Raw genomic sequence first — 27,347 nt, 5'->3', positions numbered from 1 at the left:
AAAATTACAAGCATATCATCCCATTCACATAGCCTGTCCCCAGTAAAGAACAAATTGTCAAATTCTTTTGTGACCATCAAAAGAAAAGCCTAAACTAAAATAGGGCAAGATTAAAAGTATGTGTACATATACATCCAATTTATAGTAGAAGTAGCACTCACCGAGGATCGTTCCACATTATTATTCTGCAGACTTTGCCTAGTGGTGATCAAACCGGTAGCAGGGTTGATACTGAACAATGTCTGTGCTGTGCCATCTCCAATAATGGAATAGGTCACAGTGTTATGTGGACTCTGGAAATGTATCATGACATTAGAATTGAACGTGACAGGCACGTAGCATCGTTTTTGAAAGTGGGGGGGCCAGACCCATCCAAAAAATCTTGACAAGCAAAAAAAGGGAAATTTAAAGTTTTCCAAAAATCTTCCAAATCCTAATCCGTGGGGGGGGGGGGGGGGGGGGGGGGGGGGGGGGGGGGGGGTAGACTCAGCTAAAAAAAAAAAAAAAAATCTTCCCTACCAAAATTTTTTTCCCTCCAAATCATGAAATTCCTAATCCGTGGGGGTGGGGGGGGGGTGGGGGGGGGGGGGGTAACTTCAATTTGACTACTCATTTCCTAATTTTCATACCAATTTTTTAGTAACTTCCAAAAAAGTGGGGGGGCCAACTCCATTATAATTCATTTTTTTATATGTAAATTTTAAAAAATTTGCTGCTGCGAGAAAAAGTGGGGGGGCCAGGCCCCCCCTGGCCCCCCCTGATGCTACGTGCCTGCGTGATGATGAAGAGATAAATGGAATAAGTTATATGACTTACAAATCTCTTTTCCCATGAAAAACATGTACATGTCATCAAATACCGTAATCCGGTGAATATAATACGCACTTTTTTCCCAGCATTTTTTACCGTGAGAAAGGGGTGCGTATTATACATCCCTATAGGATTTGGACATATTTTTTCCCTAGCTGAAGCACGGGGTATCATTCTGCCGTATTACCTACGCTGTTCACAGACAGGACCGATACCCCGCTATACATCGTAACATTCCTTCATTATCACATATATATTATTATTTAACCCTTAGGAAATTATTGTTATAGCATTTAATTAAAGAAAATGTATACTTGAAGTCTGTTAATAAATAAACTGTTTCAAAATGGCCTTTAAAAATTAATTTGAACTGCCTATTCTTTATCTCCGTGTACGCCGCCATTACAGATGTTATTAATAGAATGCGGACTTGGATGGCCACGTGCTATTTGTAACCGATCTTTGAAAACAGCTTACACATCATTTGGCTCATTTTTAACCATTTTCATGTAATGCTAACTGATTAATTGCAAATAATTATGAAAATAAATAATTCTATAACCTATTCCGTTAATTGAAGCCATTGAAACAGTTGTGCTCCCCCACCGCTAACGCTTGACACTTTGGGTATCTCGGACACCCCCCTTAGGCTATGTGTACTATACACAACATAACTATTTGTGCATATATTTTATTATGTTCCAGACCTATAATTGATCACTTTGATCATCATCGGAATCATTTAAGAATTTAATTAGGTCCGTTATCTCCATACCTGTACATCGTCCGTTTTTCACTTCACATGGATTGTAATGACTAAACAACTATATAACGCTTTTTAAAAGTAGTTGATTTTATTTACGGTAGAATATTTAATACTAGTTCTTTTAAAATATTGATTATGAATTAAAGATATTACCACGATGTATTAGCTACAATAAATCCGTATCTAAGAAAATATTGTTTTTCTTATTTCCGGTAGCGTATTCCCGCGATGAAGTTGAGCGTGCATACAAAGTGTAACTGCTTTGTTCATACTCAGGATTACCGTTTGGTCATATTTTTTTCATGCGTATTATACATCCCAACAAGCTTTTTTTCACCATTTTCAGGCCCAAAGTGGGGGGTGCGTATTGTACACTACTGCGTATTACATTCACCGGATTACGGTAACAGTTTACAACAAGCAAAAATAAATTCATGTAACTCTTCCAATTCTCAAAGATGAAATCTGAAAATATCCAAAGCAATACAACTAAATTTACAAAACCTATGGGCTAAAATCTGAGTACACTCAAATGTACCTGCGCATCATTATCTGTGGCGTTGACTTGTCGCACTGTAGACCCACTTGGACTGTTGAAGTTCAGAGACGCAGTGTAAGGTTCACCTTGGAATACTGGGGGGAACAAGTTTCTGTACACAGTGATGGTCACTGTTGCCGCATCCACAGAGAACCGAGTAGGACTTCCATTGTCACGAGCCCGGACAGAGAACTAAAAGAGGACATCTGTTTACAGCAGCAATTTATGCACAAACAATTGTAACCCAGCAAACGTGTGAGTAATGTGGTTGCGCAAAACGCTAATATATAAATGACACTCTTATGTAGGGGACATAGACATATCATACAATAGAGGAATCGTAAGAAACAAACCGTGTAGACTGCAGTGTTCAGATTGTCTATGTATAGAGGTAGAGTGACGGAGATCAAGCCTCTGTTGTTCTCTGTGCGGATACTGAAGTAGTTTAAGCCTGCATTATTCAGATTGGGTGTGGTATCAGACATCTCAAAGATTATTTCATTATTTGGTCGCTGAAACAGATAACATTCTCAAAATAATACAATATTCTTATATAATTCCTTTTGAAAACAATCAGGCTTTCCTAGTCATTTAAAGGAGCCAGGTCAGTGATGACAACTGGTTCATGTTAAGTTTAATTAATCAAACACTTACAATTTGGTCTGCATCAGTGGCTGTTACAGTAACAATATCATCTCCAACTTGATGAGTTTCATAAATAGTGGCTGTGTAAGATTTGGGATTGAAGACCGGGTCATTCAGGTTCCTCAGGATGTTGATAATAGCAGTGGCAGTAGCTGATCTGGGAGGGGAGCCTCCATCCTCTGCCACAATTCTTCCCTATAGATATACATAGACAAGAAATCAAAATTACACAAAAAAATAACCATGTACAAGTTGTATGCACACATTAATTTAATTGGGTTTGTAGTGATCAACTACAAACCATACATAAATAAAAACTCAGCATGTTCTCCACATTGCAAATTACCAATATCTGCCAATTAAAATTTATAACTTTTTGAAGTGCTTTTCAGAGGTATGGTAAAGAATGATCACCTGATAAAGAGCAACGTCTTGGGAGGTTAATGGGCGTTGAACTGATATACTTCCTGTTGTTGGATTGATATCGAAGAATTGAGTGAAATCTCCATCTCCTATTACACGATATCTCAGTTGTCCATAGGGTGATGTCTGAAAGACAAAATAAATCCTCACATTAAGAATTAAAAGACTTTATATAAAAGAAACATGACAGACATTTAACATTAAGATTGCATGGCATGCCTTAGAATATGTTTAATGTGTGTAGACTTACATTAGGATCACTATCAGTAGCTGCCACTGTGAGCACAGCTGTGTTTGTTGGTGTTGTCTCATTTATACTTGCGGTAAAAGTGCCAGCAAATATAGGACCGTTGTTATTCCTTGTGATAAATATAGTTACTGGGGCAGTTGTTGCAGATGATCTCGCAGGAATTCCATTATCCCTCAAACGAACTTGAAGCTAAAGGGAGGTAAAACATGTCATACATAAGTCATTTGAAGTTTAAAGACTAGAGATAGCATTTCATAGTATGCTTGTACATGAATGTATCTGTGCCGTGTCTCCTATGGATAAATTAAGAATTAAGAAACTACAAGTATCCTCGAAGATTCTCCTTTGTTTTAATATGCAAAGTTTTAGAATGAAGCTTTTACATTATACAAAAATGTGTTGTATAAAATGTTAATTATTTAGTACTTGCAAGTCAAATGTACTTACAGTGAAAGTCTGTGTCCCTGTCTCAGTGAGAGGTCTGGACACAGTCAGTACACCAGTGGATGGGTTCAAATAAAAGAACTGAGTGCCATCTATAGGATTGCTGGATTCCAGAATGTACTCAACAACATGCTGAAAGGAGAAATACAACCTGCAATTCTTGATGTCCAATAAAAAGACACTGTATGCTTTTATATGAGAGAGAGAGAGAGAGAGAGAGAGAGAGATGTATGTACCTGATCTGCATCCTGGCCTGAGACTTGTAGCAGACTAACTGCCAGAGGGTAACTTTCATTGACAGTTATACTGTAGGATGGGTTAGTGAAATCTGGAGCATTGGGGTTACGGTTGACAGTGATTGTAACATTTGCATACGCCTTATCATTGGGATAATCACTATCATAAGCCGCCAAACCAAGCTGGAAAAAATCACATAATATCATTCTCAAAACAGTTATTGTATAATTATGTACTTATGTACTTTTGTGCGATTTATGACCTCAAATTTCCTTTTTTAAGACCTTTAAATTAAATATCAAACAGTGCGTTAGATGTTTTTATAATATCTGTCTGGTTACAAAAATCATATGGTTAAAAAACAAAATAAGAGAAAACAAGTTTCATCTTTCCTTGAAGCTGGTCTTCATGTGTACTTACCGTGTAAGATTGAGCTGTATCACTGGCTAAACTAGACAGCAGAACAACCTCTCCATTGGAATTGACAGTGAAGTAACCGGGAGCGGAGAAGTATCCAATTACTTCATACGTCAAGGTACCCTGAAACAATCAACATCTTTGTTTAAACCCTGGTATGTGAATATGTGGAAGTTCAATAAAAAAAGAAGAAACGATCAACATATTCATCAATTTGTACAGATGAGAGGCAATTATTTCAAATCCAAAATTTTAATGAATATTTAAGATGTGTTTCTGGTACAAAATGTGATTCTACGACAGTACACCTTATGTACATGTGGTTTTATTTTACTTATGAAGTATTGTAACAGAATAATCCTTACCGTTAAGTCAGGATCTCTAGCAGAGGTAGTATACACAGGTCCTGGAGCCTGGTTGTAGTTAATGGGTGCACCATAAGGTGTTCTTTCAAAGACAGGAGACTGGCTGTTCCTTCTCACGTTGATGACTACTGTTGACTGCCCAAATTTCTCTGGTTTGGACTGATCCCGAACTTGCACCGTAAACTGTGAAAGATGAATAATTCTTTCATAATAAGATCTATTAAGTTGGGTGAAATACTAAACTGCCTGGTGCACTAAATATTTTTAGGCACTTAGATTGCATTTTACGGATTAAATTTTCCTTACTGCATATCTTGTTTTAGTTGTGCCGGTCAGTAGCTGCTTTAAGGTGATAATTCCTGTGCTAGGAGCCATGTAAAATGGTTCCGTCTCCCCAGCCTGATCAATGATGGAGTAGAGGAGAACATCCTGCAAGTCACAAAGAAGTTTCTTGTGATGTATGCTTATGTTAATTTCAACACGAAATGGCTGATTTTTCCATTCTTTAAAATTACTGTAAGAATTTGCATTGATTTATTCTATCAAACAATTACATGTGTTTAAAACTTGGAAACGCTGAGATATTATTTCAAGAACTTGGTGATCTGTAGACTTACCTGAGTATCAAGATCTGTGGCAAACACCTGCACCACTGACTGTCCAAGGCCATACTTTTCATTGATGTTTGCTTGGTACTGAGTGGAGTTGAACACAGGTGCATTGATGTTTCTGAGAACCGTAACATTGACCAGATTCTCTACAGATTGAAGTCCATTAGGAAACTGTTTTTCTGCTCTTACTTGAATCTGTTTTTATAAAAGCACATTTATTAATTTAAATACATGTATAAAACATTCTACATACATCCCAAAAACCAATACTCCTGTAATTTACCACTTTAGAAATAGCAGCTATAATTGTATAAAAAATTGATAACTCAAAAATCAACTTACCAAATATGTAGTTCTCTTGGATAGGTCACTTCGAAGATCAGTTTTTACAGATATAACACCTGTGGTCTCATCAATTTTAAAGTAATCAGGACTATCACTGAAGCCAACAATGGAGTATTTGATATTCGGCTGCAAAAAAAGACAAATTTTGTACACATGTAATACAATCCAATTTCAGATAAAAGTAAATTTTAATACATCAAACTTATTTAGCTTTAAAATGATTTTCAGCAGAGTTTTTTCAAAATTTTGATGAATGGTTTATTAAGTCAGTGCATCACAAGCGTTATACCTGGGGTGTGGCTATAACTGTAATAAACCCTCTATCTACAGGGTCATTCTCATCAATGCTGGCAGTGTATGGTTGGAGTTGTGTGAACCTCAGTGTGTCGTCAATGGTTACATCCACAGTCACAATGGCTTGTCCGCTCAAAGATGGCGTTCCTTCGTCTGTAGCGGTCACTTGTAACTGAAAGATGACAAACATTCAAACTTACCTCTGGTAATATCATACAGTGGTATTCACATTAATCTGAGAAATTTTTTTTTTATCAAGAATGCAATGTATTTTCTTGGTCCAATCACTTTGCGAAGGAATCTTGCCCAATCTTAACATTACTGATATGCAGTTGTATTCAATAGAAATATCTTCAAATTTGTAATAGGCCTGATTGAAATTTGACCACTAACAATCATTGTGAAAAAAGAAAATAAACTCTTAATACAATGTGTTAATACAAACTCTGAATTGGTTAACTCCAGTTCCTTTGATGGACTGTTTGAGAGAAATGCGCCCCGAGTCTGGATTGATGTAGAAGTAGGTCATAGCAGTTGTATCACCAGTTATACTGTATTTAAACTGGTTGTTTGGGGGCTAAAAGAACATAACATTTTTTTCATTAGACATACTGGTAGCAAAAAATCCAAAACATTCTACAGTACATACTTTACATTAACAAAGAGAAATAATGGAAAGACAAACCTGTGGGTCTGAGTCTGTGGCAGACACCATCACAATTTCACTTCCGACAGGGTAGTTCTCCAGGATTGTTGCGTTATATGCTGTAGGGTTAAACTGTGGGGGCACCATATTTCTTCTCACAGTGATATCTATGGTTGTAGTAGCAGTTTTCTTTGGAGAACCTCCATCCTCTGCCAACAGCCGAAGCTACGAATAACAAGAACAGCACTTAAAAGTCAATTACTCAGATTGATAGATATCAAAACCTATAAAAAATGTGCAAACAATTTGGGTTTATACTTGATGTGAGTTAAAAGCTATTGAAAATTTTTATAAAAGTTAAAACACAAACTTCAGTAAAAGATTAGTGTGAACTGTTAAACAATTAATGACACGCTTTCTTCTCCTGACAAAATATCTCACCTTGTATGTGTTAGCTGTGTCTGCTGCTAAATTTGCTGCATTTCGAACACGAACACTTGATCCCACTAACTCAAACAGGCTCGCTGCTGAATCGTCCCCAATCACGCTCACTGTAACATCTCTAAATGGACTCTACAAACAGTTTATTCAACTACATTTAATAGGCATCCCATGAAATTTCAAAGTGGTCCAAAAGTACTAAGATATTCTTTATATTTAGCTTGATCAATTTATATTTTCAACCACTTATCTTTTTTCCCTCTGCATATTTGTAATTTGGATATTGATTTATCAACAGTAACTAACCACAGTATCATCATCAGCCGTAGAAACTGTCACTCCAGGCAAAGGAGTGTTGTCTGTAACAAGCCTTGTAATGGTGGAACTGTAGGGAGCATTGATAAAGCGTGGGGGCTGTAGATTCCTGTTGACCTGCACTGTCACTGTGGCCGTGTTTGTTCCAGCAAGTGATGGGGAACCATTGTCAGCTACAGTCACCGTGAGCTAAGACGAGAGCAAACTTTATTGTCAAACTCAGTTTGTCATATGATAAAATACATTGAAAATCACCTTCATATTTATCTTTATTAGTTGTCATCATATATCTGATTCCAGTTATACTTGATCAGTTTACTTACAGTATAAGAAGTTGCTGTATCGTCTCGTAGATCTTTATAAAGGGAGACGACTCCTGTACTTGGATTGACTTGGAAGTACTGGAGTGCTAAAGCATTTCCACTCAATGTATACGTAGGTACATTATTTGGTGCCTGCAAAAAAAAAACAAAAAAAAACCAAAATTAATTATCACAGCCAGGACTGATATAAAATTCAAACTTATGCTGTTCTTTATTGCCAATCAGTGAATGTTTAAATATTTGTTTTGTTCAGAAATTCAATTTGCTTCACATGAACTACAGGTGCTCACCGTTGTGTCAAGGTCGCTAGAGGACACTTGTTGTATGCTGGACCCCAAGGGCTGGGTTTCTAAGATAGTGGCATTGTATTGAGTTGGATTGAATTGTGGAGCATTCAGATTTCTGGTCACATTGACTAGAAGCAGGCTTGTTGATGAGCGTCTAGGAGTTCCGAAGTCTCTTACACGCACTCTAACCTGTTAACACAGATCTTTTTTAAATATGCAATATCTAAACACAAAGAATAATGAAGTGCACCACTTTGGTACATGATATTCATCTTGCACTAAATGCACATGATGTATATCTGTTGATAATCAGATGCTCAAGATTATTCTGGACATTAAAAACTATGGATGACAGATGGAAAAGGCCACACCATAATATAGCCGTACAAACAATAGACATATCAAAATCCATGACAAAACATACAAAGATAGAAAAAAAAAAACCTTTACATCAATAGGACTCTCTTAAGAATAAGCTATTGCAAAAATGTTTCACAATTAAGACCGAAGCCTTCATAGTAAGATATGGTTAATATCAATTTTAGATTTCTTAGGGGATTGAAGATAGCATTCAGTCACTTTATATCTTACCCTATATTGTACAGCTGGATCTGAAGTCAGCAGAGAACTTATTGTTATTCTACCAGCTGTTGGGTCCACAGCAAACAAACTTGTGGCAGCATCATCTCCTATGATATCATATTCTCGGCGTTGGAAATCAAGCTAATGCAAAGAAAATATCTTAATACTACAAATACTATTACAACATGTAAAAATGGACCATGTATAGTTATTAAGGCTAAAACTCGCATTAATTTATTTCATTAAAAATACATTACATTAAATCCAGGATCTTACCACAGTGTCTGCATCAGTTGAGTTTACAGTGTAAACAGTTGAAAATTGATTAGCATTTGCTGGTATTGTCACACTGAATGGCAAGTTGCCAAACAATGGGTCATAGTCATTTCGTTGAACATTAATGGTCAGTGGGATTTCCTGACTAAGTCTCTGTGGTGAACCCGAATCTCTTGCTTGAACCCGGAACTATAAATAAATGGATGAAAGTAGTTTTATCATATCAATAATTCTTATTAAAAGATTCTTTTGTTTTAAAATGATAGTACAGAACTGGGATCTTTTGAAAAACCAGAAGTGAACTTAAAAAGAGCACAATCCTATAGCTATATAAATTTGTTTTTAAAAATTACACTATAAGAAGATGGGGTTTCCTCTGTGGTCAGGTCCTTTCTAATGGTAATAATTCCCGTCCTAGAATCAATTAAAAACCTCTGTGATGGTGTTGACCCTACAAAGTAGTACTCTACCAAATTGTTTGGTGGCTACAAAAGAAAAAACAAGAAAATGATGTGGAGGTTTGACATACAGTCGATTTCATTTACATATATAAATGCATTAATTCACGTGGCTTTGCCTGAAGTAGAATCCTGACAACTTGTATGTGTGTGAAGGAGAGAATCCTGAGACCCATTAAACACTTACAGCTGAGTCAGCATCTGTCGCAACTATTTGTCCAACACTAAATCCGATTGGTTCATTTTCCTTGATTGTGAATGTATAACTGTTTGAGACAAAGCGGGGAGTTTCAAAATTTCGTTGAACAGTCAATGTCAGGGTGTTCATAGCTTCCTTCCTGGGACTGCCCCCATCCTGGACACGTACTCTCAACTACAAAAAAGGGGGGCTTTGATTAGTAGAACTGTAAGAAGACTCCTCAACTGAATTGAAACATGGCTTTAAAATCAATCAAGATTTAATACCGTATAAAGGGTAGAAGTTTGAGAGAACAGTGACTGCTGCAGAGTTATGGCCCCTGAGGTTGGGTTGATGTCGAATACACTGGGGGATTCTCCATCCCCTGTAAGACTGTATGTGAGCTGTCCAAACACACCCTATCAAAAGCAAAGCCAAAGACAGAATTTATAAACAATCGCAAACTAACTGATTTCATTGATTTTAATATTTGGTTACCTTTAAATGACATGGAATAACATGTTCTCTTGAATGCATGTTAAGGCTCTTATAACAAATATGGATCAGATAAGGTTTTAAGATCAACACAAAATATAAAAACAGGAAATTGCTTGGAATTGTACTTACAGGATCTGGATCTCTAGCCGACACTGGGAAGACTTGGGTTCCTATTGAGGTATTATGGTTGATCTGATTGGCATTGGGCAGATTGATAAAGACTGGAGCGTTGGTGTTTCGAATCACTGTCACTCGAACGCTAGCAGGTATTGTTGCCGAGCGACCACCTCTGTCTACAGCATTCACAGTAAACTGCAAACAAAAAAAACACCATTGGAATTATATATAGAGTCATTGTATTGATGAAATTTTTTTTTTTAATCGTTGATGTTTTTCACTTCATAGAAAAGTTAAGTGGTACATTTGTACATCATTCCAATTTTTAATTCAGCGCGGGCTGTGTTAGCATAAAACGATAACGTGATGTTTTAAAGCTTTAAATTATGCTTTTATTAAATTGAACTAAAATCTTACAGTGTAATCAACAGTTCTAGCATTATCCAGCATGGGAGACTGGCGAAGACTGATGTCTCCAGTGACATCATCCACCATGAAATACTGGGCTCCCAAAGTACTTCCTGCATCTGTGCTCATAAAGTATCGAACTTCATTGTATGGTGCCTGAAAATCAATCAAAGAGCATATAAAATAGTTTAAGAAATTTAAACTAACATAAAGTGATACTTTATTTTCATCTGAAGATTTCAAACCGGAAAATTGCATGTTTGTGTTCTTTTCAAATGAAATTCCCTGAGCTACAGTTGGTGGTGGACTTACCCTTGTATCTCCATCTGTTGCTTTTACTTGCAGGAATGAAAGACCAAGTTGTCGTGTTTCCAGAATTGTCTCATTATAAGACTGTCTCTCAAATACTGGACTATTGATGTTGCGCTGCACTGTTATGGAAGCTACCGTGGTTGCTGTTCTTGGAGGTGATCCACCATCTTGAGCCAAAATTCTCATCTGAAATAGAAAAATAAAATAAATTTGATCTAAGTCTTTTATATTCAGTAAGTCATACTTTTTTTTTTTCTTTCTTCTACACCCATCTCACCAGATATTGAGTGTCCGAGTCTGCTTTCAGATCACTCTTCACAACAATTCGGTTATTAATATCCAGACTGAAATAAGTCAGGGCTTTGTCATCTCCAATGGCAGATACAGTCACTGTGTTGAATGGTGCCTGAAAAAAGACAAAATTGTAGCATTTCATTTTAATATCTTGTGTGCTTTTTTTTTTCAAATATGGCAGAATATTTCACACACTACTTTGGATAGAATTTGAACTACAGTTGAAAGCTTTTTTGCACTGCTTCAGTTCTTTAAATGTAAATTCAACAAAATTGTAATACAGATTGCATAAAGACATATATGCTAATTAAGTGGAATACTAGGCTATCATCCTTTAGAAAAAATAAGAATGGCATATACCCCACAGTGCCTTTCTGCCCATCTAATAAACCCTACACTGTGTACAGGGTTTTTTTTGCCCCAAACTATTTTCACCCTTCTGTGCTTGCAAACAGTTTCGCCCCATCTTGAATTCACCCAGACAAAGTAGTGTTAAAAGATAAATAACTTGAGACATAGGAATTTGGTCAGTCTAAAATTTGCCCACTGACAAAGAGGGTGAAAGGGGCAAAAATAAAACAGGGGCAAACATTTTTCTGAATACAGTACTAGTCTTGAATGTAATGTATCAAATCATATTAGAAATATCCAACAAGAAATATAACACACTCACGTCAGTGTCACTGTCACCAAAGTTGATTTGTAGTACAGAAGTTCCAATGACAGAAGTCTCAGGAATGGTGGCAGCAAATGGTCCCCCACTGAAGAAGGGGTCTCGTAAGTTCCTGTATATATCTATTGTCACTGTGGCATTGGTAGCTGATGTCTTGGAGGGAGATCCCATATCATAGGCTTGTACATACATCTAAGTAAAAATACAAAACACAGGTTATCAATGGGTGAAAAAAATGAGGTATTAAATTGAAAAGCTGCTTATAACCAGTATATCATTTCTTTGAGTATGATTCAAGCATACATACAACATAAAGTTAAAAACATTGACCTCTAAAGCAATCATTTTCCAAACACTTTTAATTAATAAAAAACAACTCAAAAGCTAATCAGCATTTATATTTCAAAATAGTATGAATCTGGTCTGATGGAAAGACAATTCTGTCTATTTACTTGAACAAAATAATGATACTGAATGCGACTGAGAGATGCTTTTAGATACAGGAAATAAAACAAGCATGTTTACAGTTGTTAAGGATGAAGACGATGTTGTATGTATATTAAGGTACTTCACTACACAGAGACTTATACTTTTTAAGACACTACGTCACAAGATGGCGATTTAAATGTTTTGTTAAACTGTTTGTATCAATCGATTCAGATGTATATCCTCATAGCTCAGTGTTAAAGTATCAGGCTTGTGAATCATAGGTGGTGAGTTCGAATCCACCTGGGGCTTTTGTTTATGTAAATTGAATGAAATTTTTAAAAATACCATTTTTGATCTAAAATTGCACATTTTTCCGCCTATTTGATATATATACTTCTTATCCATCATGCTTTCTATCATAATCAAGTAATTTTCTGCTGATTTGAGAAACTATTTCAAGGTGTAGTGAAGCACCTTAAGATCAGTAAGCTATACAAGCATGACTATGAATTTACCAGATATCTGTTCGAAGTATCTAAAGTCAGGTCTCTCTTGACAAAGATGTTTCCATTCTGGCTGTCAATTCCAAAGTAATCTGAGGCTGGCGTTGAAGCAAACATCTGGAATCTGATCACATTGTGAGGTGACTGGGTGTCCCTGTCTGTAGCTGTAACTGTTGCTATAGTTACACCCAGATCCTGAGTTTCTGGAATTCTTTCACTAACAGTAGGGGAGGTAATCTCTGGTGCAAAGTTGTTCCTCTCTACCGTCACAGTGACTACAGTCACATTGTCCTTTGCTGGCACACCATTGTCATAGGCTCGTACTCGGATCTACAAAAGATAATAAAATCTTCAGCATTTTGAACAAAATAATTTGAATTCTTTTCCAACCAATGAATTATAAAATACAATTAAATACTGTTTCCTAGTTCACTTTATCTTGAAAGATATCACACTTATAAACTGGGATTTTAACTCCACATTTTTATTCTCTATTTTTTGTTACCCAGTACCGTAAATAGAGATAATCTTAAAAGAGACTATAGATATGTTCAATACAGTGCAAATCAAAGTCAAACTTTTCGAAACAAATTAATAATGTTCTGAAATTTTCTTACATAATACACTAGGTCAGAGGATGATGCCAGAGAGTTAGCCACAGTGATCTGCCCATTAGCTGGGTTGGCGATTGTAAAGAAGGCAGTGGAATCCCCATCTCCAATGATCTCGTATCTCACAACGTTAAAGAAAGTGTCAGAATCTGTGGCTAACAGTGCATTTCCCACGGTCTGGCCGACTCCTGCTTGTTGGGAGACCAGAGTTGTTGTCATGGGGTTCTGCCATTGTGGAGCATTGTTGTTTCTTATGACATTTATGGTAAGTCTTGCTTTGTTGTCTGCCTGACGAGGGGGGTTTCCTCCATCCTCTGCTCTCACCAACAACTAAAAAATTCAAAGACATGTACATTATTACCACAGAGACAAGCATTTCTGAGTAAAACCAGAAAACCATGATACTCCTTTAAATGTACACTGTCACTTAAATTGGTCTTTTTTCTGTTGCAGAGACAACTAAGCGTTCTTTGTGCATGGTTTTCAATTAATATGTCTTAATACATATTGTCTTTACTTAACTATGCATATGTACAGGATTTTTTTCAGCTAAACAATAACATACCACGAACTGGATTTCTGTTCTTTGCAGCAGAGATGTTTTGAGGAATGTTTGTCCATTGTCAGCCACAGTGAAGAAATTTGGGGCATTTCCATTCCCTTCCACAACATATCGGACTGTGTTGTATGGGCTCTGTCAAAGAAACTCAGGTATAAGCAATTGACCCCCAAAAGTAACCCCGCCTTATTTATTCATAGGAATATCCTCTTGAAGCACCAAATTCTTCTTAAATCAGTAAAAATGAATGCTAATAGATAAATTCTGTATTTTTATTTTTTTTTAAACATGAACATGTTATTTACTGGATGCTAACTAGATCTGATACATCATTCCAATGTTAATAATTGATGGATATCTTACCACACTGTCTAAATCATTAGCTAAGAATGAAAACACAGATGTAACATAATCATGTGTCTCGTATATTGTGGCAGTGGCTTCGTATGACGAGGATGCTCCAGGGTTGGCCCACACAGGTTTCTCCAAGTTACTGTCTACTGTGAGAGTCAGTGTGGAGTAGCTTCTCCTTGGAATGTCTGCTCCATCTCTGGCTTCAACAGTCAACTGCAAGTAATTGTAAAGCCACCAATATCAAATTTGATATTATAAACACAGTTGCAAATCATTTTAACTTACTATTTGTTTATGTCTGTAAGGTATCGCTTCAGACACACAATGTACTGCCTGCCTTGTCCACTTTTTGTAAATATTTCATTTAAATACCATCTCATTTATTGCATATTTTTTCCCATGAGATAAAAGTTTTGCAAAACTAGAAATAACAATTTTCTTTTATTTATTTTCATCATTTTGAAAGTTCAATGTTGTATAAAATATAAAACAAAAAAATTAATTGTACATGTTTTCATACTTGCACTATAAAAATTTGTCAGCAACCCCCTTACCCCCCCCCCCCCAAAAAAAAAAGGAATTCATGAATTTTCATGCAATAAAATTGATATAAACTGTATATATGTTAATATAGACAAGAGCATCAGAACATAATACTCACAACATACTCCGCTTGTGTGAGAGAGTTTGTCCGTAAAGTTATCTGGCCTGTTGTTTGATCAATTTGGAACTGGTTTGTTCCTGACACAAGGGAGTAGGAGACAACATTAAAAGGAGACTGAAACCGATAACAATAGATATTATTCATGTATTCAAATAACGTTTCTCCTTCGCTTATATATGCAAGTAATTTGCTCGATGCATATACAATAATACATACTTTTAATTATGTAATACATGTATATGGTTGAGAAATAAAAGATTTACCCTAATATCGCTATCATTAGCAAAGACAGTGTAGACACTGAAACCAAATCCTGCAGTGCGAGGAAGAGATCGAGTTGTGGGCAGATTCCGGAAAACTGGAGGAAACTGGTTTCGCTCGACAGTAATGGTCACCGAGGCGGTTTGCTGAGATTCCAGCGGTGGTGTTGCTCTATCAGCTACTCTAACAGTCAGCTGCAAAAGATAATAAGAGCCACATTAAGTATAATGCAATGTCCATTTTACATATTTACAACAAATGGTTCATTCAAGTGTCTTGAGTTTTAAAATAAGATTCTTACAATGTATTGAGAAGAAGTCCCTGTATACAAAGGTTGTTTAACCAAGACTTTCCCAGATGTCTCATCTATATCAAAGTACTGAATGGCACTCTGGTCTCCATTAGCTGAATACACGACTTGATTATTTGGTGCCTGAAAACAAAATCTCCATGTTGTTAATAAAGAAAAGTTGAATGCTTTACTGTTTATTGTACTGGCAGATTTGTTTTATATACATGTACATACACCTTAACAAACTCCTTAAGTGAACAAAATAAGATCTTTCTGAAATGTTTCTCAACGAGAGTAAATCACATAGGTTAGTTGCTTTATAAGAAGGTAAACAAAATTAGTACATAATAATTTATATCAAATCATCACATTTATTTTAATACAGTAAACAAATAAAAAGTTGCAATTTTACTAACACTTAAATCTTGATCTGTTGCTGCAACAGTTACTCCAATTTCTGCTCCCACCGGAAGTGTTTCCTGAATAGTGACAGCATAATTCAGTGGATTGAAGGCAGGGGTCCACAAGTTTCTTTTGATGTTTACAGTGACCACAGCCTCATCAGTTAATGAAGGTACTCCATTGTCTGAGACACGAACCAAAAACTAAAAAAAATGAAAATAATCCAATAGTCAAAACTTGTCATACCCCTAAAGATTTTTCAAAAATGTATAAAAATCAATTGGTAAAGAAGGCCAAGTCCTTATTTTACTCCAAGTGTTCCCATTTCTTAGTTTGCATTTTGTTTGTTATTAAATGGTACTTACCCTGAATTCTTTGTCCTGTATACCACTAACAATATTTTGCAAGGTAATGCGACCATTGGAATCTATAGCAAGATAGGCATTTGGCGATCCGATACCAATATTTTCAATGGCATAAGAAAGTGTATTAAACTCTGGGATCTGTAAAATACGAAAATTTTATTAAATTCAAGTTCTATCATTACAACATCACTAACAATCTTAACTCAAACACTGATCACTGTTTGGTCTGGAGTTTATCAATACTTACTCCATTATCTGGGTCATTGGCCAGAACTTGTCCGACTACAGTCTGAGGATTAACAGTTGCAACTTCATTCATATCGAAGGTATAAGATGTTTGCACAAAAACAGGTGCTCTATTCCTTTGTACATTGATGGTGACAGTAGCGTTACTAGAACTAACTCTGGAGGGATCTCCCAAATCATAAGCTTCCACATACAGCTGTTTAAAAGAATTTAAAAAGTCAACACCAAACTTCTCAATCAGTTGCTTTTATAAATAGTAATTCATTCATTACAGGATGGTACATGTAACTAATGTCAATTAACATACCAAATACTCCGTGGCAGTGAGCCCATTTAAAGGACTTCTCACTGTCACCTGCCCAGTGTTACTGACAGCAAAGTTGCCTTGCTCATTGGCATAGACAGTAGACCCACTCCTGGCAACAACAGCTGTCAAGCGGTAATTGACCACATTGTTGGGTGGTTGAGCATCACTGTCTGAAGCAGAGAGACCTGTGGGACTCAGGGTTAAAGGTAACGCCACAGTCTGGGTTTCTAAAATGGTGGCCTGGTAATTAAGAGAATTCCACACTGGAGTGTTGCGATTGCGATTGACTTTGATTGTTACCATTGCGTTGGCTGATTGGGATGGGCTGCCACCATCTGTAGCAACTGCCACCATCTGCAGAAAAGAAGTTAGAAAATATTATGAATTTATAATTAATGTTAGAAATCTTAAGCATATCAAGTAAATCATAATGATACAAATTTTATTTTTGAATCAGTTTTGCTCACATTAAATGTTACAGTAGGATCGCCAGTTAATGCACTCTTCACTCTGATAATACCAGTTCCTTGCTCCATCGAAAACAGATTGTTTCCAGCAGTGTTGGCTAACAGTGTGTAAGTTATGGTCCTGAACTGAAGCTGAAAGGTTTTGAAAAAATAAGTGAGTACTGATAGTTGTCCATAATCATGCATGTAAAGTGTATACCTATTTATACAGTCACATATACATTTGCTACACAATAGGGTTTGGAATGGAATTCTTATCTACAGTTTAATAACTTTACAACATGAACGTCACATGCTAGTTCAGCTGATTTGTAAATTATTCATACAGATTTTGAATATTAACCTCTGGATCTTGATCACTGGCCTGCACTCGTAAAATACTGGTCCCCACAGCAAGTGTTTCTTCGATTTCTTGGTAATAAGAAGTGTCAAAGAAGACTGGTGGGTTTGTATTTCTGATGACATTCACAGTCAATGTAAACTGCTGGGCAGCCACTTTATTTCCACCATCCCTTAGCTGTATGGTCAGCTACAAATAGTCAATGTCAAAAGTTAATATCATTATTATCTCAGTCGCACTGCTTACAAATGTGAAAAAAAAATTATACTACACATGGTTCCACATATATTCTTGGATAAGGCAAAGTTTTAAAAAAGGAAACTGTCATGGTCTTTAGGGTAAAGAAGTCTTTTGAAGTGTGTAATAAGAATTTGAATTTTCATAGAACCAAATATATAATTAAATGCTAAATATAGGAAGATCACACTCACCACATACTGGTTGACGGTACGGTCAATGGCCAGTGATCTGATAATCTGAACATTTCCCTGACTTGAAATTTGAAAATGTTGGGCAGCACTGCTGGTTGATAAAATACTATAGATCCTGGTGTTGAATGGTTCCTGTAATCACAAAATTTTTCAAAATAATTACAAAATCTGTTAGAATTAATCCGTAATACATTGCATAGTATTCAGGATTATTCTTCCCTCTATGACTGTGAAGTTGCATATCTGAATTCAATTCATCGTAAATCAGTCATATTCTACATACTAGATCTAATAATACCTGAACATCCAAGTCTTGTGTAGACAGGGTGTACACCGTCTCTAAGACTGGTCTATTTTCGGTCACATTGACTGTGGCGCTATAAGGTCCTCCAGTAGGGAACCACTGAGGGTCGTTCAGATTGCGGTCCACACTCACAGTCACTGTTCCTGTGTCCGACAAACCACCATTGTCTGTTGCTGTGATTGTCAACTAAAAAGCAAAAGACAAATGGATCAGTTTATTTGTAAACAATCATCTATATAACTAGTTTCAACATTACTGAAATTTAAATGATCAAATTTCAAACATACAATCATGTACATGTTTGAAACATGTTTCAATGATGCTAGAGTTACTAGAAAGCTTTGACAAAAGATTTAAAAGGTAGAATCTGAAAACACAACATACCAGATACCGCGGGGCATCATCAGCTGTAAGGCTGCTGACCAGAGTGATCCTACCACTTGTTGGTTCCAGTCTGAACAGGGAGGCTGCTGTTGTGTCAGTTACCATGGAGTAGGTCACCTGGTTAAACTCAGGCTGGATACAGAAATTAATCAAAACATTTATTATCCTTAACAAGTACAGGGTTATAAATAAAAAAATATTGTATAATGAAATCTATCATAAGTGTTTTACCCTGGCATCATTGTCTGTAGCGGTGTAGGTGATGACTTCAGAGCCACTGTTTCGGGTGTTAGGAATGGTGACTGTGGTTGTTTTGGGAGCAGGGAAAAATGGAGCAGTGTTTCTGATCACTGTAATTGTAACTGTGGTGGAGGCAGATAAAGGTGGCACTCCGCCATCTTGTACGTTGACATTAATCTGTATAATAAACAACAATGTAATGTAATTTAAGAAGATAATTGTAATTTGAAATCTTTTTTTTGTAAGACATTCAATTCATATCAAACAAAACACTTACATTGTAACTGGTAACCCCTGGATCTTGTTGAAATGACCTCGCAAGGGTTATTTTTCCAGTTTCAGGGTTGATGTAGAACCACTGTTGTAAGTTCGGGTTTTGAACTGTTGCACTAGAAGTTACCGAGGTAATTCTGAATGTTACCCGACTGTTGGCAGTATTCTGTATTTTAAGGAAAAAAAATGCAATGAAATAAACAAATGATTAAACCCATAAAGTAATGATCAATGAACAAAAATCAATATATTATGTTGTTATACTTTCATGTTAAATACTGAAATCTGATTGGTTAAGACGCAGTTAATAATATTTACTATTACCTCAGCGTTAGCAACGCACTTGGCAACGGGTAACATTAAAAAATGTTACATGCGCGAAAATTATGCGCGTACGGTTCGCTGTAGAATTCATGTTATTCCTATATAAAAGCAGTAAAATTTTCTTAAAAATTTTAAAAAAGACATTCAGTATAACAAAATAAATAGTGCCTGTTTGGGAGGATAACAGTTGAAATTGACACCCCTAAAAAACCATTGTCAACCTCCGCTTCGCGTCGGTTGACAATGGTTTTCTCGGGGTGTCAATTTCAACTGTTACCCTCCCAAACAGGCACTATTTACATATTATTACTCTCTGAACTTACCTGAGCATCAGCATCTGTCACAGTGATACTGGACAAAAGCTCCGTTCCCACCGGGATGTTCTCCAGGAATTGCAAATTGGATGGCACAGCCTGAATCACTGGAGGGTAATTGTTGATGTCCTGAGAAAAAAACCACATCATCAATCCACACAAAAAGTTGGACCATTCTGCAAATTTTTAAATTTATATTACCTGTTTAAAGGCATTTGTTTACCTCATCCACAATTAAGGTTAGTAAAAATACTTACCTGTATGTTGATAGTGACTGTTGCTGTTGCAGAGAGAGCATTAGATGACTCTCCCTCGGCTGTTGTCACTGTGAACACGTAGCGGCTCCTTGTCTCATATTGCAGAAGCTGGTTGTTTGTAATAACGCCACTGTTTGAGTTTATATTGAAAACAGTGAAATCTCCTGTACTGAATTTGTAAGTGATGCTATCAACTGTGTCCTGATCTATGGCCTGAACAAACAAAATATCATCATGATTTTGCAATACATGCATGTCAAAACCATTTACAGACATTTTCCGTATTACTAAATATACACATTCACAAATTTCACATTTATTCTATGGTTGAGATAATGCAGACTTTAAAACAAAACCTAATTAAAAAATAAAATTTGAACAATTTTTAGCATAATATGAATCTTAATTCATGGTTAACAAATTTGATCAAATATGGTGATAGCCAAAAAAATTAATACAGTAATACATACCAAGACTTGAGCCACAGATGTCCCAGTTGGCTGTCTCTCTGGAATAGAGCGTTCTATGTTGGTCTCTGTAAACAAAGGAATCACGTCCTGCACATCCTGAACATTGATGGTGACGGTGGCTGTTCCTGTCCTGCTGCTAAAACCTCCATCGGTGCCCAGCACCAGAATGACGTGTCTTTGCTTAACTTCATAGTCCAATGCCGTCGCTGTTGTGATGGCTCCAGTCGAAGTTATGAAAAATCTGGTGCAATATCAGATGTCATTATTGAATTTAAAACCACAGAATTTGATAAAGGATGACAGTTACAAAGATTCAAATATTAGCGCAGCAGTGCTGAAGAAAACCTTTACATGTACTTACAAATTTGCAGAGTCAGTTGATGAATATGGTGATATCTGATAATTTACAAGGGCATTAGCTCCTGTGTCTGAATCTGTTGCCTAAGGTAAAAAAAAAGGAGCTCCTTTTGTACTCTCTTGTACTCTAGAGTATATAAAAATTCTTAAAAAGCCATGAATCAAAATATTGAATCTTCTATTTAGATACTTATATTAATCAAATCATACCGTAACAGTTCCTACAGGTTCATTTGTTCTGCCCTCAAACACACTAAACGTGTAGGATGTTGGTGTAAAAACAGGGTTGTTATCGTTGACATCTTGTACAATAATTGTAAGTGTTGTCTGTGCAGTCTACAAGGAAGAAAGCAATTCGAGTCCATCAACTTTCATGTTTTATGAATTGGAACATCTCTTTGACACTGATTTTTCTTTCATCTTATGAATCAAAATGAATGCACTGAACAGTTTTGAGGAAATGAAATAAAAAAAAATAATAAATGGATAAAAAAAATGTTTTTTTCATACCAATCCTGATTGATCCTGAACTTGAATATTTAGCGTATATTGAGGTGTTCCTTCCCTATTCAAACGTCTTGCTGTTCTTAGTTCACCTCTGAAATACCAAGCATCATTTCAAATGTTTACACATTATCTACATATACACGCAGATGATATTTATTAAGCTGTAGAAATCATAAGCATCACTGATCATAAATTTGTATCATGTACAAAATAGACTTACGTTGTTGAATTGATTATGAAATCACTGTTAACATTTCCAGCAGTTATTGTAAAGGTTAGAGGTAGGCCCTCTGGATCTCTGGCCTGTCAAAGAATAATTGATTTGCGTGTACATTTTTTAATATAAAATCAAATCATTTAAAGTTAATCTGCTAGGAAAGAGAATTGATATATAAATTCCTCCCAAAGGATCTACCTACAAAGTTGAGGAGATAAAGCAATAAAAGCTTAATATTGTGTGCAAAGAAGACAAATTAAAGCATTCTAAAGAAGTTTGGCTTTGAAACAGTTTTTTAAAGATTTTTTGCGATCTTTAACTTTTGTTGCAATAATAGATCTACTAGAAATATATGTATGCATCTATAATGATAAGAGAAAGCCTACTTCATAAAGAGACTTGGTAAATTTAACTTTTAATTACGGTAATAGTATTTGCTAGAAGACTTTCTTAAAGGTGAACAATCATAATTCTATGAAATGTAGCTAAATCTGTATGCCATCGTGAAGTACATATAATAGGACTATAGCTGGTAATGAAAAAGCCAGTGTCTCATTTTGAGAATTTGAACTGCCCAATGTCCTTACCGACCATCCACGAACCTGTATGAATGAAGTCATGCATGTTAAACTAGGAATGTACATGTAAATAACTACCAACATTAAATCATTCTCGCTATAGATACACACCATTGTGTGGCTCCAGTGATAATGTTAAAGGTAAATGTTACAAGTGACACAAACAATCTTCGCTAAAATGGACAACTTAGTTTGACTATCTCCATGCTCTATAATTTTTCTAGAGATTAGTTTTACATTACTTTATTTACAATGTATATGCAAACCCACAACCCAGAACACAAGTACATACTGTAGATTCCTTATTTTACGCGAGTACCTAATTCCGGGATTCAATGGTTTACCATCAAATGGCGAAACCATTAAATCACGAATGCCAAAATTTTATCATAGTTTAATGTAGTTTACATATGTTCGAAAATTAAAAGCGAAATTTTAAAATTTGCGAGACAGGCTTCTCGTGGTTTTACGCGGATATTAACTCTTCGCGTTTAATTAGAATTTACAGTAACTATAGATAACATTAGTATATGTTAACAATTACTGGCGATATGTAGCATTGTTATGATTTTCACAACTGAAGTCAGAATTCCATGTTAATAAAACAGTATTAAAGGTAATATGAAAAAACCACAGAGGTAAATGTATTAGTATTGTAATTGAATTAGAAAATATTTTGTGTGATATATGTAATATTAGACATACTGGAACTGTCCACAAAGAAGAGCCTATTGGTACTGCCTCACTGACAGAGATTGTAAAGGCGGCAGCATCAATGACAGGAGGACGTGTTCCCAATGGGGTCACGGTCACTTCTACAGGTACTGAGGTACTCCTAAAATCACATACATACAAAATATGAAACTTTGAGATAGCACAGGTTTGCATTCAGTTTTTTGTAATTTATCATCATTTTGTGCTATTACTGTCAATGCAAGCGATTTATATGTCTACAGTGACAGTTATCTCAAGAAGAACTGGAATAGGAAAATGGAGCATGGTGGGTGTTGAGTATGGGAACCAGGGCAAGGGTAAAGAGTCAGTAAAGGAAAATAAAGTCAAAAATAATGTTTAACTTTGTCCTCTGAAATAGCAGTCAGGCCATCTTTTCCTCTTTTTATCTTGTACCTTAATATATACAAACATGCTTTAAAAAAACAAATGCTTAAATTTCCACTTTGAACTCACCTTCTTTCTGCAATAGGCTGTCCTTGGTCTGTTGCTTGGACCATAATGACATAGATTTCCCCTTCTGCAACAGCCCCCACACAGCTGATTGTGGCCTGTCCTTGTTGTGAGCTTGGCTGAATGGTGAACTTGGAAGCCCCATTGTTTGAAACACTTTGTATGGTATATGCAATATCACCAAAGGCACCACTATCGTCATCTGTAGCTTTGACCTTTAAATATTAAAAAATTGTATTACAGAAGAAAAAAGTTTTAAATAATATCCACATGTCAGCACAAACTGACATTTTCATTGCTTGCTATTAATATGTACATGCTTTTAATAAAATACAAATTGTTCCATATCTGAAGGGGTTATCTTTATTTCACCGATTTGAACTTACATCCAAAAGAACTTGGTTGCTGGTAGTGTAGTCTCCTTCAACAATTGTGTCAGTATACCTTGGTGCCTCAAACACAGGAGAATTGTCATTCAGATCTCTGACATTGACAGTGACTTGTACACTTCCACTTCTTGGGTTTTGTGTTCCTACTTCAGTTCCTGTCACCTGTGTAGTAAGTGGAGGAAATAAATTATATATTGAAAGAAAATCATACTTTGATAATTTACCATGTCAGTTTTAGATACAAATCTAATTCATCAAAATGTAAATCATGTCAAAATGTATCATTTTGTAAATGAAAGATCTTCACTTAGTGCTGTAACAAATTCTTATAACTTACCGTAAAAGTGACAACAGGATTAGTTTCATAGTTAATAGATGCTGCAGCTTCCACGTATCCTTCACTGTTAACTCGAAACAGCGACGTTCCACTAACTGTGTAGGTGTATGTTCCAATCTCACCAGATATCTTAAATAGATACAAGGGACATAAAAGCATTTACAATATTTAAGATAAAATTTTGTATGATCAACAATAATGCATTAATCTTATCATACAATTTATATATTTTAACAAATATACCAATTCAAATAAATAACATAATAACAAAAAATCGAAGAGCAAGTATGGCACTTGTGCAGAAACCAAATTAATACAGGTACACTAAAGTTGTATATATAAGTTTAAAGTCAAATCAAGACTATATACTTGTTGCAATTGTCATTTTCTCTCAAAGTGAATTATCATAAACTTTATTCAATATAGGCATACAAAAATTGTTTGTATTCCAGTCAACAGAAAACTGACATCACAATTCACACAACAGATCCTATATCTTTAACACATAAACTTCTCGGGGATTCCTTAAAGCAAAACATACCAGATCTGGATCAGTGACCGAGATTTTCAACAGATTAGATCCGTCACTATTCCTTGGTATTGTTCCTACGGGAGAATTTTCATAGATGAATCCTTGGAATGGCACAGTGAGCACTGGGTTATTGTTATTGGCTGCAGCAATAGTCATCTTTATTGTCGCTCTGTTGGAATATCTGTTAGTCAGAGTTTCTCGAGCCTACAGTAGGGTTAAAATGGAAACATCATTTATGATTTTATTCTACAATCATGCACTCCAAAATAGCCAGCATCATCATACTGAAAAACAACTGACCTCAATGAAGAGTTCGAGCTCAGGAACCTGGGATCTATCCAAGGGACTGGTCTGGGTTACAATAGCTTGGTACTGGTTAGCTGAACCTGACACTTGTTGAGTGGTAACCTGGAACCTATTCTGGTAGCCAGTTGGAAGAGCTGTGGTCAAATAAAGAATATTGGTGAATATTTCATTTTTCTTTCATTGAGTTAAAAGTCTGTACACTTCTAGATAACTATTAATAGTTATACATGTATTAGTTGATCCTGTTTTATGAAAAATGCAAAAACATTACAAGACTTAGAGAAGTAGGTATTTGAGGGCAAGAGTAGGGTTTATTGAGGTGGTTATACCAGCTATATATACTAGCTATACAAATATTCAGAATGAGCATGTTTATCAGCTGAGCTTGTTTGGTATCTTTAAAAAAAGACTATTTGAATAGCAATATTTGAAAGTGTTCTACATCGTCAATTCAACAGAGGTTCTGAATGTTTCCATGCACTGAACAGACTTCCTTGAAATACTATGATCAAAGAAAGACACCATGGGTAAAATTTTTGGAATAAAATAACTAACAACATACAATTCATTAGTGCATGTGTGAAAACATTCCCCTTTTTTTCTTTCTGTGTACATGTACTTACTTTGTTGTATAGCAAAGTTGATAGGTGCATTGAGAGTATCCCTGTCCTCTGCCACAATATTCACAACAGCATTTGGATTACCAGAATTTGGTGGTACAGGATTAAATACAAGTGTACTACCCTGATAAAATAGAAACAAATGGACATATCAAAACCGGGGGGCAGATGAAAGTTCTAATTTTAATTAGATGGAGTCGTCCTGTTGCATTGATACACAGATTAAATTGCTTCAATATAAGAGGAAGAGACAACTTGCTAAAAGAGTTAATAGATCTAGACTTCTTAGTTAAAATGTAAATCTTGATAATTAAGTTTTCACTGAAATAAACAAAAAAACTTACTGTTGATCCAGATGTCACACTAGTTGAATAAGTTGGGTTAAAACAGACATTGTCCACCTCAACACACCCGGTGTACACAAACTTGGGTCCCAGATCATCGACATCATTGACACTGATTGTTATGGTGGTGGTAGCTTGTCTTCTGTCAGCAGGATTACTGGCTTTGTCCTTAATAAGATGAATCACAATTATTCTATTTTGTTCTAATGATTAAACAGTTGTACATAATTTAGTTAGGTATTTCTTGTCATTGTAATAAATCTGTATGAAATACATTGACTCATCACTTGCAAAATTAAAAAGTGTATGTGTCAAAACACTTTCAAGATAACTCCTCTGAAGCTAATATTAATAGTGTAAAACTAAAATAAAAAGATTTCTAAAGATACATCAATATATAATATATATATAGAGCATAACAATCTTATCATATGCTTCAATCAAGTTAAATTTGAAAGTTTTAAGGATTTAGAAAAAACTTTAATAGAACAACCTTCTCTTTTCATTAAAAAAAAAATTTAGGTTGGAATACAGTTTAAAATATCTTAACATATTTTCAATTATAAACATCAATTAAAGACTGACAAGAATAATGATTATACTTACAGTTGCAGTTATTGTAAGAGTATATGACCGAACAGACTCAAAATCTAATGGTTGTCTGACAACGATTTCTCCTCGTGATGTTATGGGGAGTAGAAATCTGGTGGAACCATCATTCTGAAAATCAAACAGAAAAATTATATTCTGACTATTTCCCGACAAATACCAATGCTTGTAACATGTTTACATAAAACACTTGAAGCATGTTGAAATCCTACATTGTGAAAAAGTATGATTACTTACAATACTACCATCTCCAGCAAATATGGCAAATTCTATCTCTTTGTTTGATCCAGCATCCAAATCTGTTGCTGATATCCCAGAATACACTGTGGTTCCAACAGGAGCTGACTGTATTTTTAAAATTACCATTAAATTCAAATTTATACACAAGTGAAACAACAACAATACGGACGGATGAAAAATATGATTTCTTTGAACAGAAAAAAAAATGTATTTAATGTCAGTTGATTAATCACAACCATATCTGACCTCATCAACTGAAGCTGTGTACGGAGCATTAACAAAGATGGGCGGATTATCGTTGATGTCTCTAATCTCCAGTTGCACAAGGAAATACTTGGTTTCTGTGGGACTTTTCTGTAATTCAATGAATGTGCAA

The 27,347-nt window shown here is 35.6% G+C and overlaps 1 protein-coding gene across 1 annotated transcript in view; it reads right to left on the bottom strand.

The window, feature by feature from the left end:
* LOC128166439 (uncharacterized) overlaps positions 1–27,347 on the bottom strand; it is a 77,979-nt gene that overhangs the window by 47,603 nt on the left and 3,029 nt on the right. The window contains exons 5-70 of the mRNA XM_052831607.1: positions 27,218–27,325; positions 26,969–27,076; positions 26,729–26,842; positions 26,123–26,290; positions 25,782–25,902; positions 25,153–25,292; positions 24,862–25,056; positions 24,321–24,449; positions 23,981–24,145; positions 23,598–23,809; positions 23,115–23,244; positions 21,835–21,917; positions 21,618–21,705; positions 21,318–21,443; positions 21,112–21,191; positions 20,751–20,991; positions 20,281–20,493; positions 20,033–20,152; positions 19,390–19,551; positions 19,104–19,289; positions 18,873–19,004; positions 18,483–18,674; positions 18,185–18,316; positions 17,757–17,942; positions 17,414–17,545; positions 16,947–17,300; positions 16,641–16,835; positions 16,394–16,531; positions 16,043–16,231; positions 15,636–15,767; positions 15,337–15,528; positions 15,071–15,187; positions 14,419–14,622; positions 14,062–14,190; positions 13,503–13,826; positions 12,898–13,215; positions 11,954–12,145; positions 11,264–11,392; positions 10,987–11,172; positions 10,684–10,830; positions 10,279–10,461; positions 9,939–10,070; positions 9,661–9,846; positions 9,369–9,500; positions 9,016–9,204; positions 8,749–8,880; positions 8,161–8,346; positions 7,871–8,002; positions 7,539–7,736; positions 7,233–7,364; positions 6,831–7,016; positions 6,591–6,722; positions 6,141–6,317; positions 5,849–5,977; positions 5,513–5,701; positions 5,202–5,324; positions 4,896–5,078; positions 4,534–4,653; positions 4,113–4,295; positions 3,880–4,008; positions 3,433–3,621; positions 3,174–3,308; positions 2,769–2,954; positions 2,468–2,626; positions 2,115–2,306; positions 162–293 (exon numbers count right to left, since the gene is read on the bottom strand). Of these exons, the coding sequence (XP_052687567.1) occupies positions 162–293; positions 2,115–2,306; positions 2,468–2,626; positions 2,769–2,954; positions 3,174–3,308; positions 3,433–3,621; positions 3,880–4,008; positions 4,113–4,295; positions 4,534–4,653; positions 4,896–5,078; positions 5,202–5,324; positions 5,513–5,701; positions 5,849–5,977; positions 6,141–6,317; positions 6,591–6,722; positions 6,831–7,016; positions 7,233–7,364; positions 7,539–7,736; positions 7,871–8,002; positions 8,161–8,346; positions 8,749–8,880; positions 9,016–9,204; positions 9,369–9,500; positions 9,661–9,846; positions 9,939–10,070; positions 10,279–10,461; positions 10,684–10,830; positions 10,987–11,172; positions 11,264–11,392; positions 11,954–12,145; positions 12,898–13,215; positions 13,503–13,826; positions 14,062–14,190; positions 14,419–14,622; positions 15,071–15,187; positions 15,337–15,528; positions 15,636–15,767; positions 16,043–16,231; positions 16,394–16,531; positions 16,641–16,835; positions 16,947–17,300; positions 17,414–17,545; positions 17,757–17,942; positions 18,185–18,316; positions 18,483–18,674; positions 18,873–19,004; positions 19,104–19,289; positions 19,390–19,551; positions 20,033–20,152; positions 20,281–20,493; positions 20,751–20,991; positions 21,112–21,191; positions 21,318–21,443; positions 21,618–21,705; positions 21,835–21,917; positions 23,115–23,244; positions 23,598–23,809; positions 23,981–24,145; positions 24,321–24,449; positions 24,862–25,056; positions 25,153–25,292; positions 25,782–25,902; positions 26,123–26,290; positions 26,729–26,842; positions 26,969–27,076; positions 27,218–27,325 (10,755 nt within the window). The remainder of the gene's footprint in view (positions 1–161; positions 294–2,114; positions 2,307–2,467; positions 2,627–2,768; positions 2,955–3,173; positions 3,309–3,432; positions 3,622–3,879; positions 4,009–4,112; positions 4,296–4,533; positions 4,654–4,895; positions 5,079–5,201; positions 5,325–5,512; positions 5,702–5,848; positions 5,978–6,140; positions 6,318–6,590; positions 6,723–6,830; positions 7,017–7,232; positions 7,365–7,538; positions 7,737–7,870; positions 8,003–8,160; positions 8,347–8,748; positions 8,881–9,015; positions 9,205–9,368; positions 9,501–9,660; positions 9,847–9,938; positions 10,071–10,278; positions 10,462–10,683; positions 10,831–10,986; positions 11,173–11,263; positions 11,393–11,953; positions 12,146–12,897; positions 13,216–13,502; positions 13,827–14,061; positions 14,191–14,418; positions 14,623–15,070; positions 15,188–15,336; positions 15,529–15,635; positions 15,768–16,042; positions 16,232–16,393; positions 16,532–16,640; positions 16,836–16,946; positions 17,301–17,413; positions 17,546–17,756; positions 17,943–18,184; positions 18,317–18,482; positions 18,675–18,872; positions 19,005–19,103; positions 19,290–19,389; positions 19,552–20,032; positions 20,153–20,280; positions 20,494–20,750; positions 20,992–21,111; positions 21,192–21,317; positions 21,444–21,617; positions 21,706–21,834; positions 21,918–23,114; positions 23,245–23,597; positions 23,810–23,980; positions 24,146–24,320; positions 24,450–24,861; positions 25,057–25,152; positions 25,293–25,781; positions 25,903–26,122; positions 26,291–26,728; positions 26,843–26,968; positions 27,077–27,217; positions 27,326–27,347) is intronic.

Source organism: Crassostrea angulata, chromosome 10 (assembly GCF_025612915.1).
Source record: "Crassostrea angulata isolate pt1a10 chromosome 10, ASM2561291v2, whole genome shotgun sequence".
Taxonomy (NCBI): domain Eukaryota; kingdom Metazoa; phylum Mollusca; class Bivalvia; order Ostreida; family Ostreidae; genus Magallana; species Magallana angulata.
The sequence above is the reverse complement of the archived record's forward strand: the minus strand, read 5'-3'. Positions and strand labels throughout refer to the sequence as shown.